This window comes from Myxocyprinus asiaticus, chromosome 9, assembly GCF_019703515.2.
Source record: "Myxocyprinus asiaticus isolate MX2 ecotype Aquarium Trade chromosome 9, UBuf_Myxa_2, whole genome shotgun sequence".
Taxonomy (NCBI): Eukaryota; Metazoa; Chordata; class Actinopteri; order Cypriniformes; family Catostomidae; genus Myxocyprinus; species Myxocyprinus asiaticus.
In genome coordinates, this window is record NC_059352.1 from 3,446,118 (window position 1) to 3,462,957 (window position 16,840).

General features: G+C 35.8%; 1 protein-coding gene across 1 annotated transcript in view; it reads left to right on the plus strand.

Moving 5' to 3' along the window:
- Positions 1-16,840, plus strand: part of eya2 (EYA transcriptional coactivator and phosphatase 2) — a 56,196-nt gene that overhangs the window by 24,782 nt on the left and 14,574 nt on the right. Inside the window, exons 2-10 of the mRNA XM_051706618.1 lie at positions 336-396; positions 487-527; positions 2,616-2,740; positions 2,859-2,972; positions 6,983-7,059; positions 7,301-7,481; positions 8,972-9,111; positions 9,750-9,833; positions 15,081-15,170. Of these exons, the coding sequence (XP_051562578.1) occupies positions 2,638-2,740; positions 2,859-2,972; positions 6,983-7,059; positions 7,301-7,481; positions 8,972-9,111; positions 9,750-9,833; positions 15,081-15,170 (789 nt within the window). The 5' untranslated portion in view covers positions 336-396; positions 487-527; positions 2,616-2,637. The remainder of the gene's footprint in view (positions 1-335; positions 397-486; positions 528-2,615; positions 2,741-2,858; positions 2,973-6,982; positions 7,060-7,300; positions 7,482-8,971; positions 9,112-9,749; positions 9,834-15,080; positions 15,171-16,840) is intronic.

Genomic DNA, 16,840 nt, shown 5'->3' on the forward strand with positions numbered 1-16,840 from the left:
ACTATGCCAAGTTCATAAAGCAGATTACACATTGTTTTGTTCCTGGAACATGGTCTAACCGAGCAGGTTTTATATGAACAAGCGTTTCACTGTTGTCTGTATCTCACAATTCTAATTATGGGTGCTTTTGGAAACCACAGGTGCCTAGTCATTGAGAAATACAGTACTGTCAGCTCACCTTTTTCCTTGTTGGATTTTTTTTTTGTAAGGCACGTGAATTGTGTTTTGTGCATTTTTATGTTCTGGATACTACTTCATATTTTGCATTGGCAGATGCCCAAGGTGGTATTTAGGTCACATATTTATAACAAACAACTACCTTTTTTTTTCTGCAGGAGAGCTGACAGCTGAAAGTGTAAAAGCAGAAGGTTAACAACAATCAGCCGTCAGTCACAGGTTAGGCGAACTTTACTTTTGTATTTATTGAACTTATTTTCTGCTGTGCATTCATGGCGATTCTAACATTAATGGTATTTTTATTCACAGGGGTCGCCACACGTATACATCAGGCAACAAGTTTAGGACACGTGAGTGATATTGGAGAAAGGATGGTTTTGTGAACAATTTACACTGTTCTGCTTGTGTTTCATGAATGCCCACTGAATTATGTGTCGTTCTGGATTTGAATTGACCAATTTAGACTCTTGGCTCATAAGAGTGATTCTTTCTGACGATTCGCCATTTTACATTTATTCGTGAATTGGGTTCCAGTTAGCGATACCGGTTCCTTAACAATTCCATCAATAATTAATTTAGTACTTTTGGGGAACCAATAAATAATGATTCGAGGCAGCTTTGAGTCTTTTTGACTGTTTCGCCATTTCACAAAATTATCTTTGAATTTGTTTCCACTTAACAATTCTGGTTCTGTAACGATTCCATTCACAACTCGTTTAGTACTTTTGAGGAACCAATAATTAAAGAGTTTGAAAATGATTCATAAGTCTTTTTTTTTTATTGATTCGCAATATGTAATTTATTCACAAATGTATTCAGTCATTTATTCACTTAACAATTCTTGTTCTGTAACAATTCCATAAATGATTCTTTTAGTACTTTAGAGGAACTGATAATCTCATGAGTTCGAAATCCAGTTCCAAATTCGAATTGGATTCCACTTAACGATTCTGGTTCAGTAACGATTCCATAAACAATTATTTTAGTATTTTTGAGGAACCAATAACTCTTGATTTTCAGACTGATTCCTTAAAAAATGGCTTATTAGAGTAATTGGGTTCCACTTAACAATTCTGGTTCTTTAGCGGTTCCATTAACGATTCTTTTAGTACATTTGAGGAACCAATTAACTCATGAGTTTGACACTGATTCATGAGTCTTTCTGACCGATTCACCATTTATTCATGAACTGGATTCCACTTAACAATTCTGGTTCTGTAATGATTCATAAACAATTTTTTTTTTTTTTTTGTATTTTTGAGGAACCAATAACTCTTGATTTTGAGACTGATTCCTTAAAAAATGGCTTATTAGAGTAATTGGGTTCCACTTAACAATTCTGGTTCTTTAGCGGTTCCATTAACGATTCTTTTATCACTTTAGAGAAACTGATAAACTCACGAGTTCGAAATCCAAATTCAATTCCAAATTCGAATTAGATTCTACGTAACAATTCTGGTTCATTAATGGTTCCATTAACGATTCTTTTAGTACATTTGAGGAACCAATTAACTCATGAGTTTGAGACTGATTCATGAGTCTTTCTGACCGATTCACCATTTATTCATGAATTGGATTCCACTTAACAATTCTGGTTCTGTAATGATTCATAAACAATTTTATTTTGTATTTTTGAGGAACCAATAACTCTTGATTTTGAGACTGAATCCTTTAAAAAAAATGGCTCATTAGAGTAATTGGGTTCCATTTAACAATTCTGGTTCTTTAGCGGTTCCATTAATGATTCTTTTAATACTTTTTTCTCCCTCCCCTTTTCTCCCCAATTTGGAACGCCCAATCCCCAAATGCGCTCTAAGTTCTCTTGGTGGCATAGTGACTCGCCTCAGTCTGGGTGGTGGAGGACGAATCTCAGTTGACTCCGCGTCTGAGACCGTCAATCCACACATCTTATCACGTGGCTTGTTGAGCAAGTTACAGCAGAGACGTAACGCGTGTGGAAGCTCATGCTATTCTCCGCGGCATCCATGCACAACACACCACGTGCCCCACTGAGAGCGAGAACCACATTATAGAGGCCACGAGGAGGTTAACCCAACATGACTCTACCCACCCTAGCAACCGGGCCAACTGGTTGCTTAGGAAGCCTGACTAGAGTCACTCAGCATGCCCTGGATTCGAACTTGCGACTCCTGTGGGTAGTCAGTGTCTTTACTTGCTGAGCTACCCAGGCCCCCTATTTTAGTACTGTTGAGGAACCGATTAACTCATGAGTTTGAGACTGAATCATGAGTCTTTCTGACCGATTATATTGTAAAGATTCCTTAAAAAAATCTTTTAGCTCTTTAAGAAACCAATAACTCATGAGTTCGAAACTCATCATTTGGTCCAGTATTTTGTAAAAAAAAAAAAAAAAAAAATGGTTTAAAAAGAGCAGTTATATTATTCTTAACCCTAAATAAGACACCTTCCTGTTACAGATTAACTGTTCTCAGAACAGTCATGGCTGCTTATGGACAGGCGCAGTACAGTCCTGCATTACAGCCGGCCGGCCCGTACACACCGTACACGCATCACGCACAGAGCTACAGCATGACATCATACAGTGAGTACTGAAGTGCATTTCACACCTGCATTCTCTCTGTCCTGCCCTAGATAGTGCATACAGCACTACAGCTAATTTGACTGTTGATCATATCTCTCTCTTTGTCTCTCGTGATCAGATATTAAAACAGAGGACGGTTTGAGTCATTCACCTGGTCAAAGCAGTCTACTCGGCTACACGTCAAACTTCAGCGGCAGTCCACCCAGTCAAGCCCTGTACAGTTACTCACACGGTCAGTCTCACAACTGCTCTCTCTTTGCTGCAAATATCATCTTATTGTAAACCATTTATATTTCTGTTATTTATAAGTAAGGTTGCATGATAATGACAAAAATCATAAATAAAGTTGGCTAACATGGTTAGCTAATTTTATTAAATTTACATTTAGATTTCATACTAACATTTATATTTGAATACTACATTTATATTTCCATTATTCATGGGTAGGGTTGTCATCACGGACATATCTATAGTGAACATAATTTTCATGGTTCACAATTTGGTCTGAATGATTCATTAGCTAATTATGATTTTAAGTCACTATCCAGAAATCACAAATGACCCAAACCAAAATTCTTTGGTCATAAAGAGCGGTAACCATGTAAAAATAATGCATAAGCTTACAGCTGACTCTCCATACCACGAATATGAAAAATATTTTAGAGCAGATCATAACTAGCTAAATGTTTACTCATTATAGATATTTTCGTGACTTTAAAATGTCAAAGCCTGGAAAACACTGTTTTAACGTTTAAAAGGTTTATATAGTCTGGAGGATACAAACATTTGAAAGGCTGAGGAGAGGAACAATAAATCGGTCACAATTTATTTAAAAAATATTTTTAAAAAGTGTTGGTGCAAATACTGAGGTCATGTGACTTTTTATAAAAATTATGCCATCAACACGCAATCTTTATCCAAAAGTAACATATTTTTGAGAATGCATCTGGCCTCGAGGCATTTTCATTGTTATTTTCATGATTTCTACAAGCTTTAAAATTTAAGATAAAAGCAATTATTGAAGAAAAACATGGAAACTTATTATTTGGGCTCTAATGTGGTGGAAAATGGGATATCTTAGTTTTTGCCATTTTTAGGGTTAAAATTCCCTGATATTTCCAGGTTTTCCATGTTTGTAGGAACCCTGTTTTTGAGAATATTTGCAATATATAATATTATTTTATTTTGTTTTATTTAAAAACAATTTTTTTTTTTTGGCCCTATATAGCCCTCCCCTAAACAGAAAATGTATTGGATGCTCTACCTATAAACACTTAAACAGTATTTGTGACATGTTTAAATCTTTGTTTGGTTCCTCACACACACACACACACAGATTTTCAGGTACTGTCTACAGTCAAATCTCCCCCAATACACACACAAACACACACACACCTGTTCCACATTATCCGCGGTCTGGGACACTGGCGTCAGTCGTCTCTCTCTCTCTCTCATGGGGTCAGAACCTTTCTCCGCTCCCCTCCGAATCGCGCCGGCCATTGGACGAGAGTTTTTGTGTGGGAGTGCATCTGAGATGGATTTAAGATCGCCGTCACTTGCCCCTCCTGAGTCCACCGGCACCTACTTATGCCCACAGTCCTGATTTTACCACCACAGTGTGAAATTGACCGTTCTCTGTCAAGGTCAAATGTCAAGTGGTGCTAGGCACGTTTTCATCTTTAAAGGGCTAGTTCAGCCATAAATGAAAATTCTGTCATCATTAACTCACCCTCATGTCGTGTCCAAACTAGTATGACTTACTTTCTTCTGTGGAACACAAAATAAGATATTTGGAAGAATCTTCGTCCACACTAATCTTTATATTCGGTGAAGGAAAACATTATTCCAGTGTGGATGAGTTGCATAAACGTATAGAAACTAATGTGTTTTCAAGCATGTGGATGTGGCTTAAGAAAGCATGTTGGGATGAGGAGCTGTCAATTTACACAAAAGACAAAAAAGCACCATAAAAGTATCACTGACATCAAACATAGTGCGATGCGTCTTGATGTGCCAAGAATGAAATGTGTATATGCTCATTAAAAGATTCCCAAAGTCATGGAAAACTCGGAAATATCAAGGAAATCATTGAGAAGTCATGACAATTTCTGTAGTGAATGTACATTTTTCTAGTTTTCCTCTGCTTTAAAAATATCTCATCAGCTATACTGTATATTGTTCTTGTGTAGAGTTAGGTGCCGTTCGCACCAAATGCGTTCTTGCACTAAAATATAAAGCTGATAGTGATATCCAATTGAGTGAGAGAATCATTCTTTTGGGTCACTGATGGGTCGAATAGGCTCACAAATCCGTCTGAATGATTCATTAGCGAGTTGGTCTGAATGAAAATGATGGAAACAAATGGTAAGGTCATGGAAAAATCATGGAAATTCATTGGTCAAAAAAAATGGGAGCCCTTAAATTTGAAGAAAAAAAAAACGATTTTCCACGAAACATAGAGGTAAACCGATATATCGGTTTTACAGATTAATCTGTGCCGATAAATTTTTGGAATTATTGTTATCGCCAAAAATATATGCCGGTAGTTGCCAATATTTTTGTTTTTATTCCTCCTGATAATTCCGTTTTTTAAATTGAAATGAGGGCACGCAAAGAAATATGAGACTATATGGAAACGTCGCTCGTCAGCGCACACATCGTGTCTTCAACTTCGTATATTGTGAATAATAATAATAATAATAATATGTAGGCTATAAAAAGCTTAATTTGGTACATTTTAAAAACAGAGCATTGTAATGGACCAGGTCTCCGTAATTTCAAAATAAGAGTCCCCGGTGTGTTTTAGGCTCGTTTAGTGTTAAAAGTCCCACGTTATGCACCCAATCTTCTGTTTCTGATTATTATTGAGATTTTGGTTGAAAAATGAAGTACATCTGGGATTTTATTCATATAAACTCTGGGCTCTATATCTGTGCCGAATATGAAAATCATTCTATGTAACATTCTGTGAATCAATTTTAAAAACTATTTAATCGGTTAATCGGTTATCGGCCTTTTCCACCAGCTTAGTTATCGGTATCGGCATAATCCACTATCGGTCGACCTCTAGTGAATAACAACTTAAATTTTGGTCTGTTCCTCAGACAAAGCTATCGTATGGCTTCAAAAGACTTGGAATATAGTGCATGGGTCTTATTGACTGTTTTGGTGATGTTCTGTAGCTTAAGAGATCACAATATATTTTCATTTTCTGGAAAACAGCAGCTCTGCAATTCTTCAAAATATCTTAATTTGTCTTCCACAAAAGAAAGAGTTGTGGAGAGCGTTTTTGAAAGTCTCTGTTTTTGGTGGAGGAAAACGCTGGTACAGAGTGGATTAGAAACGTAAACGTAACAAAAACAATGCGTTTTCAACCAAAAAACATATTAGTGTGGATGTGGCCAGAAAAAAAGAAGATTAATGACAGAATTTTCATTTTTGGGTGCACTATCCCTTGAGACATATTTTATTTTAGAAAAGTTGTAGGCCTATACTTTGAGAAGCAAAATGACATTTATTTCCTGTCTAATTAGCCCAATCAGTGAATTATTGGTGCTGTAGTTGATAACATAATTCATTGCATATTACATTAATTTACTGTAATTCATAAGCATCCTGAGACATCATTTAATGTAAAATCGTCTGCTCGTGAAATGGACGGATTTCTAATGGGTCTGGGAAAACGCGGTTACTACGTCTCGTGTCGTATCTCGCCGGTCTCATTTGATTTATAGGCGAATTCCAACAGGAGACCTGCTGTAGCGTGAAATAAATAACCCGTCGCTGGGTGCCAAAGGTCCTCGCGTTTCACCGCTGTGGATAAAATCAGAAACATGGCCCGGCGTTCACAACGTTGCCCGCTTTCTCTCCCCCTTTGAAGACTTTGAGAGTTTTAGCTGTTTTGCCAGAGTAATTTATCTAGGGCGGGTTTCAGAAAGAGAACAAGTGGAAATATGAAGGGAGAGAGACAGGGAAAGAGGCTTGGAGAAAGACATTCCAACTGGAAGTCTGATAGCTGAGACCGATTTGGTCTCGGCTCCACATTGCCCTTCTCACCTGAATTGTTTTCGCACCCATAAATCACCCGAGTTTCTCTGAGTGCTTTAAACATGTCTATATTTCACGAGCCGTTTGCGAGGTTTTCCGCAGACGCTGCCTGTCGTGTTTGTGTTGGAGCAGGTATTCCTGAGACCACTGTGTACTAGGTATGCTCTTAAAGCAAACTATGTGCTTGTTTTACAGGCGGGAGCATTTCTTCTGGAATTTTCCAAGGTGCGAACGGCATCACGGGCTCAACACCATTTAGTCCCACACAACAGGTTGGTCAAATGAATAAAAATGCATCATGGAGCAGCATCTTAAGTGATGTATTACAACTATCCTTGGAGATAAAATGTAATGATATGGATCTGATAAGAAGTTATTCACGGCCCTTACAAAAAACAACCATTGTACTACCATAATAACATATCATTATTATCATTATTGAAACAAATGAGACATATAAATACAAGTAAGAATGTAGTACTATGAAACATTTTTTTTGTTTGTCTCTCGTAGGACTTCTCAACTTATTCTAGCTACAGCCAAAATCAATATTCACCATACTACAACACACACTACAACAGCCCATACATTACAACCAGCAATATCATGCCATCGGCCATCACCACAGCGATACCCTATCAGCACACAGAGCATCCGGCTGTATCAACCAATCACAGCCCAGAGTCCCACACAGGTATTTACTTTTTGGTGAGCAGTTTTAAGACTGATATATGTACTTAAGTATTATTTTTATATTACCACAGTACATATCATTATTTTTGAGTAACTTAAAAAAAAATACTTAAAAATATAAAATAAAAGTTTGAAAATATTGTATTATCCAGATATTTGACTGTATGTCTGTATATACGTATATGACATGTCATCAATCATGTGTGATGAATTTATGTATTTTGAGTGTGAAGCAAAGCTTTCAATGTTCAAAATAATTGTATTATTAAAAAAGTGAAGTACTGCTAACTTACGAGTATTTTGAATATTAAGCAAAGCATTTAATATGTTCATAAATACATGCATATTAAAATACTGCAACTTAAAAAAAGTTATGAAGTACTGCTAACTTACGAGTATTTTGAGTATTAAGCAAAGCATTTAATGTTCATAAACACATGCATATTAAAATACTACAACTTAATAAATTATTACGAAGTACTGCTGACTTAAGTATTTTTTTAATACCATTGGAAAAACTTCTAAATTTGCTATTAAATATAAAAAAGTTCAAATGAAATGCTGAAATCCGAAACACTATTTGCTTTGGTATCCAGATATTTGACTGTATGTTTCAACAGATCGTCATATGCTATGTATTTAAGTACAGTATTTTTGAATAATAATAAGCAACAATTTAATACATATGGAAAAACTTAAACGTACATACTACAAAATATAAAAAAGTTACAAAATACTACTGAAAAAAACTTTCAAGACTATTTGACTTGGTATCCAGATATTAGACTGTATGTGTCAATAAGTTGCATCTTAAATGTATTTGATGTTTTTGAATAATAAGCAACACTTTAAATACATATGGAAAAACGCGTAAATACTACGAAATTAAAAAAATCACAAAATACTGCTGACAAAAATGGAAAAGACTGTTTGCTGTGGCTTCCAGATATTTGACAGTTCATTATGATAAGTCATCATATTAAATGTACAGTATTTAAGTATTTTGGAATAATAAGCAAAACTTTTAATACATATTCAAAAACGTACAAATACTATGAAACATGAAACAAAAGTCAAAATACTTTTGACAAAAAATTTCAACAGTTATTTGCTTCAGTAAGATATTTAACTGTATATTTTTATAAGTCATCACATACAATGCATTTAAGTATTTTGGAATAATAAGTGACACTTTCAATACATCCGGAAAATACTATGAAGTATGAAAAAAGTAAAATAAATCAAGACTATTTGCCTTGGTATCCAGTCATCATGCATGATGTATTTAAGTATTTTTGATTATTAATCAAAACTTTCAATACATTTCGGAAACGTTTACGATGAAGAAATATATTTGGAAGATAATGATATAAAAATAAAAATTACAAAAAAACTGCTAATTTCAGAAAAGTTTCAAGACTGGCTTTGGTATCCAGATGTTTTGTCTCTATACGACATGTCATCACATGCATGTCTATGTGTGTTCAACAGGAGAGTACCACACTCCTACGAGTCCCCCAACTCCAGGAAAAGAGCAGGAAGGCGGTCCGGCTCGACGCAGCACAGATGGAAAGTTGAGAGGCAGGAAGCGGGCGGGTGACCCCATACCCCCTCTGGACTCTGACATTGAGGTACAGACGCTGGCTTTCATGGTGTCCCATTCTCAAAGTCTTTCAGTAACATTCCTGTGCTCCATACAGATTACTTTCATATCCAGCAGTCGAGTTTTGCAATGTCTGCAACAACACATTTTAAAACTTAAAGGAATGCACAATGGTTTTAAAGAAATAGTTCACCTAAATATGAAAATTTGAATATATTTTTATTCAGCCTCCATCCTCCAACCTGTATGACTTACATTCTTCTGTGGAACACAAAATTAGATTTTAGGTACAATGTTCACACTGCTCTATTTCATATAATGGAAGTGAATGGAGACTGGGGCTGTCAAGCTCCAAAAAGGACATGCAATATGCAGTGTTAGAAAAAATTCAATATACAGTACAACTTTGCTCACTAGACAAAAGAAAGTATGGAAATATGTGAATTTTCTTCATGTAGCTTGATAAGAGATATAGAGCTGAACTTTATTTGAAAATCTGCCCTTAAGCTCTGAAATAAGGCTGAACTGACTAAAATTATCAGCATTAATGGTAACAAATACAATACTGAGATAATGCACAGTGTTTTGGGGTAAATACAGTGCTTTTCTAGTATGCAGATTAGATCTGTGCTCAAGCTCATGATGTGTGTTTTTGTGTGTTTGTAGAGAGTGTTTATCTGGGACCTTGATGAAACCATCATCATTTTCCACTCGTTGCTCACGGGAACATTTTCCACACGATTCGGCAAGGTATGAACCAGTTCTTCCACTCTCACCACTGAACTTTACTTTCTCAGATCTTAAGTGTTTTATCCATTTTTTCTGCGTTAAAACAAAAAACAAGAAACTAATTAAAAGAGAATCTAAAGACCTTAAAACTGAACGCACTACATTATGATTATATATGTATTAGTGCTGTCAGTCGATTACAATTTTTAATCACGATTAATCGCATATTTTTTTGTAGTTAATCACGATTAATTGCAGATTGTGAAATTGCTGAAATTTGACAGTATATACACTTATTTTCTTGTCAAAATCCATATATTTTTTAATTTTAAGAAAACAAAACAATATGTAGCAATATAATGCTTTATTAACATTTTCCAAACAACGCCTTCCACAAGTAATGCACAAAAATAGCACCAATTCAAGTAACATTAAACATGTGGAAGTTTGACTAATTGAAAGAACTAGTCCCCACATAGGTTGCATATTCATTGCAATGGGCATTAAATCCCTTAAACTCTCATCCTCCACAATATTACTCTACCAGTAGACTGTGGTTATCCGCTTTGTTACAGCAATCGTGAAGCTGCGTTTATGATTCGTGTCAGAGAGGCAACGCCAGCGTCGAGCACCGCTTTGAACTCACCATGAAAAGCGCTTGCAAACAAACACGTCTCATTCAGAGTTTTGGTGATAGTTAAGATTTGGTATGTCTCTGTGGTAATTAAAATATACCTTACATAGGCTGAAAAATACTTGAAGACCCATCTGTGATTGTTTTGTACATCAAACAGTGTTAAGAGCTCTTTTCTCCATTTTATCACTTACAGAAAAGCGCTGTCAGAGATACTTTTATTTACTGCGATAACCTCTGCGGCTCTATCATAAGAGAGAGCGTAACGGTTAACTAGTGTTTTACGACCGCCCATAGAATGTATATAGGACTGCCACGTTTTATGCCGTTTTATGCTAAGCCTGTAGCCTCTTCTTGGTAGAAGGGCTCTGGTGCTGTAGCGTGTGCATCAGTGTAATGACTCCAGGTGGACACATTACAAAGGTTCTGCCCTTCACATCAGTGTTTATGCTTTATTAACAGTAAATGCATTTACCGCGATTAAGAAAAATTAATGCGTTAAACTTTTTTAATCGCACACGTTAACGTGTTAATTCTGACTGCTCTAATAAATAAATTAAATAATTATAATTAAAATAAATTAAAAAAATATTAATAAATATATATATATATATATATATATATATATACACACACACACACACGCACGCACGCACACACATATATATATATACACATATTAAATTTTATCGCACAGTTATATATATATATATATATATATATATATATATATATATATATATATATACACATGCACGCACGCACGCACACACACACACACATATATATATATATATATACACATAGTACATTTTATCGCACAGTTTATATATATATATATATATATATATATATATATATATATATATATATATATATATATATATATATATTTCACACACACACGCACATTTATATACATGTTTTTTAATGCACATTGACTTAAAAGCAGGGCCTGTTGTCATTATTTGGGGTAATTTGTTACACTGTCATTAAAATGCTTTTCAGCTAAATAAAAAAAAAATAATTTAAAATCATGAAACAGAAAAAAGTGAGTTAACATACAAAATATAAAAAATGTGTTTATTTGTTTATCTATATGGAGGCAAATTTCAGCAAAATTCTACATTTTTACATTAATTACGTTAATGTAAAAAAAACCTACACGAATCATGATATTCCAACTAATTTTTCAAAACTATTGACAGCCCTGGAAATTGAATCATACATAACAAAACCGTCATAATTTGTTTTTCATAATAGTACATAAAGACTAAAGTAGTTTAAGAGTAAAGTGGCTAGCAGACACTGTAATGAGGAGGAATTAAATGAACAATGAACTTGTTATTTGACACCTTTAATTTGGTTGACGGCACATGAACGCAATCTCCAGGCAGCTGATGAGGGAACAATGGTCATGTTTCTTTTTCTTGGCTTACGATGTATTTTGAATTCCCACGATCCCTTGCGGATTTAACGTGACACATAAGAGGAATGCCTGGCCGAGTTGAGCATGAAGCTCTTTAGATTTTCTTTTTGAGGATTGCAGAAATGCAAGCGTGACTAATGTGTCTAATTTCAGATCCAAGGAAAGGAATAAAACTCTGAGATAGCTTATTAGTCTAGCAGGGACCTGTGTAGATTGCAAATCAAAGAAATAAGCATAACTACGGAAATATAACTGAAATTGGGTTCGAGTTAAAGAGAGAGTTCACCCCAAAATGAGGAAATGATTACCTAAGTTTCATTTTTGGGTGAACTATTCCTTTAGGAACAAGTTTGATGTGTTTTATGACAAATCCGCTTATGATCAGACAAATAACCGTGATTGCGTTAGCTCAGATTTCATGTCTTAAACTAATAGGATATCTGTCTTTAACATTGCTTTTTTAATACGTTCTACATGTCAAGCCTATCTGCACATCACTGTAAACAACCTGTTTTGGTTGTTCTTGGCTCAAAGGCAAGACCAGAACTACTGAATTGAAAACGGCTCTGGGTGTTGAAAGATGCCGGTTTTTAATGTGTTTTTAAAGCAGAGGTGAATGTCAGAACATGTCATTTTTGCTTTCCCATTAAAGGTGTCATTATGTTCACGCACATAACTTAATGTGCAAATTTACACCCGAGGCAATGTTTTTTTCCTGCTCCATATTGTCTCTACCCTATATGGAAAAATATTATAAGTATTTTTTATGTATTATATACATATATATGTATATGTTCATTTGAAAAAATCCATGTATTCAATCAATAAATAATACATTATATTTCATATATTATTTTTTGTTACATGTTTATAGTTTAATTGCATAATTTGTACTATTTACAAGTATTTACATTGATCTGTTGAACATGTGCTAAAACCGGTACTGTCTCTTTAAGAAAACCGGCATTTCTGTAAAGAGCGTCCGTAGATGAGCGCATGTTAATGAGAGAGGACTCAAACGGCTTTATCTCATCTGTGCTATTCATGATTACAATTAAAAAAATATTTTTGTTGTTGTTTTTGATCAACAACTGACTTTAGAGAACAGAAAGGGTAATAAAAGAGACATTATTAAAATGACAAGTGGGTTGCGTGGATCTCGTCTTTGGACACACACGGAACAACTTTTACTCTCAACATGCTGTAAAAGGATCTCGCTGCTGAACACTTCATGACTTAACTACACAATCCATTCACTGGAGTGTGAAATGTAAATATTTACCAGCCAGTTGTCAAATATATACATTTTAGCCGCATAGCGTGAAATTTAGTTGCAGATGCGAGTGATTTCCTCAGATTGTAATGGAGGGTTGCGAATAGAGTAAGATTAAGGCTTTGTGAAAATGCTTCCAATTCAGTTTTAATGTGACCTTAATACAACAAAAAGAAAAAGGTTAAATCTGTATGTTTAATTAAAAACAACCCCTGGGACATAAAAGTGCCCAAAGTTAAAGAAACACTCATTACTAATGAACTGAAAACATTTCTGAAAACCCATTTGCAGACAGCTTTGATAGTAAAACCATTTGTGTATTTGAATGCTTGTTGTTTCTTTTCAGTGTGCATATACAGGTTTGCTTGTGTGTTGCATCATGCACGTCTGTTTGTGTGTGTACATGTGCAGCATGCGTGTGTTTACACAACTTTACAGACAAGTGGATTATTTCTACCTCCCTGCTTGTGCTCAGACGAATTGAGTATCCTTTATCACTTGTGCATCTGTAACGCTATAGCATTGTATTGGTGTTTTATTGTGTACAGAACATAAAGTACATAAAAAACCGTTTGCTTAGCGTCATCTTTTTCAAGAAGCCGTTCTGCAAATGTTCCCACCTTGTGAGCGATATATCCCTGTGTTAGACAGGAACGAGCGCTGTTTTCCATATACACCCGAAACCGATCCCCTCTCCTCCTCCGGCAGATGCAGAGGGACACCCAAGGGAGACACGGAGATTTGAGGAGGATTTGTTGGCGGCCCAGCCTTGCGTGCCTCAGCCAGGGCTCGGAGCATGCTGACACAGAGCTTGCTTAGATTGATTGTGAGCGCATGAAAACTTGAAACACTTTACTTTCGTTTTCAATTTGAATAAACAACTACACTCCACTGCGTCCATAGTAACACAGCTCTTTTTAGAGCGCATGCTCATTAGCTGACACGGCAACACACATAAAAGTACTAACATAGGAACATAATACATTTTAAAATGCATTCTACTTAATATTATTGTCTTAGCAATAAATGTGTAATCCAAGTAACGTAATTGTATTCATGTTGTAACTTTAATTAGATTACTTTTTTAAAGTAACACGTTACATTACTGTGTTACCACAAAATGTAATCAGATTACAGTAACGCATTACTTTGTAACGCGTTACACCCAACACTGCATTTGACTGCCACCTGCAATAAAGTTACCCATTCCTTGCTGCAAATTATGGGTTATTATCTTAATTAAAGCAGGAAACAGTCCCTCCAAACTCACAGGACCTTACCTGTGCCCACGCCATTCTTTAACAGCATTAGGCTTTGAGGTAGAGACTGATATAATTAATCTGACACTAACCTTTGGCTGACACCTGCAGCTTGATTAACTGCCAAACGGAGGCTTTAGTGGCTAGTTAGCTGGCATGAAACAGAGTACAATGACTTAGCTTATGTTAGCATGTCGCTTCAGCTAGCCTACAGCAGCGGTTCAGAACTGCGCACAGCGGGGGGCGGAAACAGTGTTTTGTGTCGTGAATTATTGCCTGCTGAGAGCATGAAACTATCATAATTTAAGAGAAGGTTAGAAACAACTTAAGGAATGAATACATGTCATTGTACGCTAAACAGTTCTGCTTCTGTGTCTGGTTGCCACTTGATGTAAAATCTGGTTCCTGAAGCAAAACCATTTGGGAATCAATGCTGTACAATATACATTCTAAAGAAGAAAGAGAGAGCGAGAAATGGGTCTGTTTGTAGTTTGATACGTTTTCAATTAAAACAAACTGTGGTGCTGAGTGATTAGCATTCTTGTTGGATTAAAACCTGTTGCATCACGCGCTCCTCCTCGGTCTGAGATAATATAATCATCACTTGTCACTCTAGTGAAAACTTCACGACAGGTCTGAAAACTAATTTGACATGCTCTTTGTTTTGTTCTAGGACTCTGCCAAGGCTGTTTCTCTGGGGCTTTGGATGGAAGAGATGATCTTCAACTTGGCTGATTCACGACTGTTTTTCAACGACCTGGAGGTGCGCTAATCTCAGGATCAATTACGATTTTATGCCAAACTGTCAGAGCTTTTTTTAGACTTCATTATTAGATTTGTGTTATAATAATGTCAAAATGGTGTCATGAAGCTCTTTCTCTGCTGTGAAAAAAAAAAAAAAAGCAGCTAGACGATTTAACAAATACAGAAAATATAGTGTAAAGTACAGTTAGCTGGTCGTTATCGCAACTTTGACCCAGGCAGGGTGATCAGAACACCTATGCAAAGTTGCTTATTACACGACTGCAACATCAAATACTGTAAATGTACAATGATCACTAATTGATATGATTTCATTATGTGTGATATAAGAGACATGAAACTAGTACAGCTATTTCAGCAAATCGGTTGCATGGTACAAAGAGTCAATTATAGAATTTGGTGCTCATTATGCAAAAATATTTCACTGCACAATGGAGAAGGGTCTGTCTGCGTCCTACAAGACTACTACAAAACATGCCCACTACCAGTTACACCACCTTCAAACAACCAGCGTAATGCTGAAGTCTTGCAATTGCTGAATGTCACACTCGTTCACTGTTTTTGTTGTATTTATTTGGAGTCCCGCAGCAACCCTACACCTGTATTTATCCCTAAACCTTACCCTAACCACAAAGATTAAAAAATGTAAAGTTTGTAAACAGCAACTTAAAGTCCTATTGAATACAATCATATCACCACACCACTAGGTGGCGACAGTGAGGAGAAATGTGATGAAAATGAAGAGAAGTTGTACCAATGTGTAGCAAGCTGGCTAATCGGCTAGTTGTATGCTAAGCTAATAGGCTAACTGGTTAGATAGTAAGCTAACTGGAGAAAACAGAAAAAAAGAAATGTTTACCATTTTTCACCATATATATCTTCGGTGAAATATGATATGTGACATAATTTAAAAGTTATTCTTTGTCGTATTTACACTGTTAAGATGACGTGAGTCACCCTTACAAAAAATCTAGAGTTCAGCCATACTTGCTGCAAATTTTCCACTCATTATTTTCACATGCAAATGAGCTTGCGATTCCCTGCCAAAAGTTTGATAGTGGTAAACCTGCAGCAAACCTTTGGCAACAATGAAGAGCTTTCCGCAAAACTCATTTGCGTGTGAAGATAATGAGTGCCGAATTTGCGGCAATTTTTTGTAAGATCATACAATAGAATCACTTTGTGATCCAAGGGGGACGTTACTTGGAGTGGGCGTGCTGTGTCGTGGGTGTTTCTTTTCATCTTGCGGGACGCCAGCTTGGCACAATGCTGTGATTGTCCAATCAGAATTGAGTATTGCAAAGAACTGCATTAGGCGCCGTTCAGACCAAGCTCGTGCTTGCGTTAAAAAAAGCTAAACGCAGTGCAATGAATAAAACGGATCGCAGGTGTCTCGAGGCACACTTTTAATAGTTGACGTTCTTTTTAAAGGAATGTTTCAGCTTCAGCACAAGTTAAGTGCAATCAACAGCATTTGTGGCATAACGTTAATCACCGCAAAAATAATTTTGACTCACCCCTCGTTTACTAAAAAAAAAAAAAAAGTGGTTACAGTAAGGAACTTTGAATGGAAGTCAATGGGGCCAGTTCATAAATACTAAAATACACATAGTTTTAAAAAATATAGCCTCAAGCTGTAAACATTTTACATTTTGACATGAATTTAGTGCG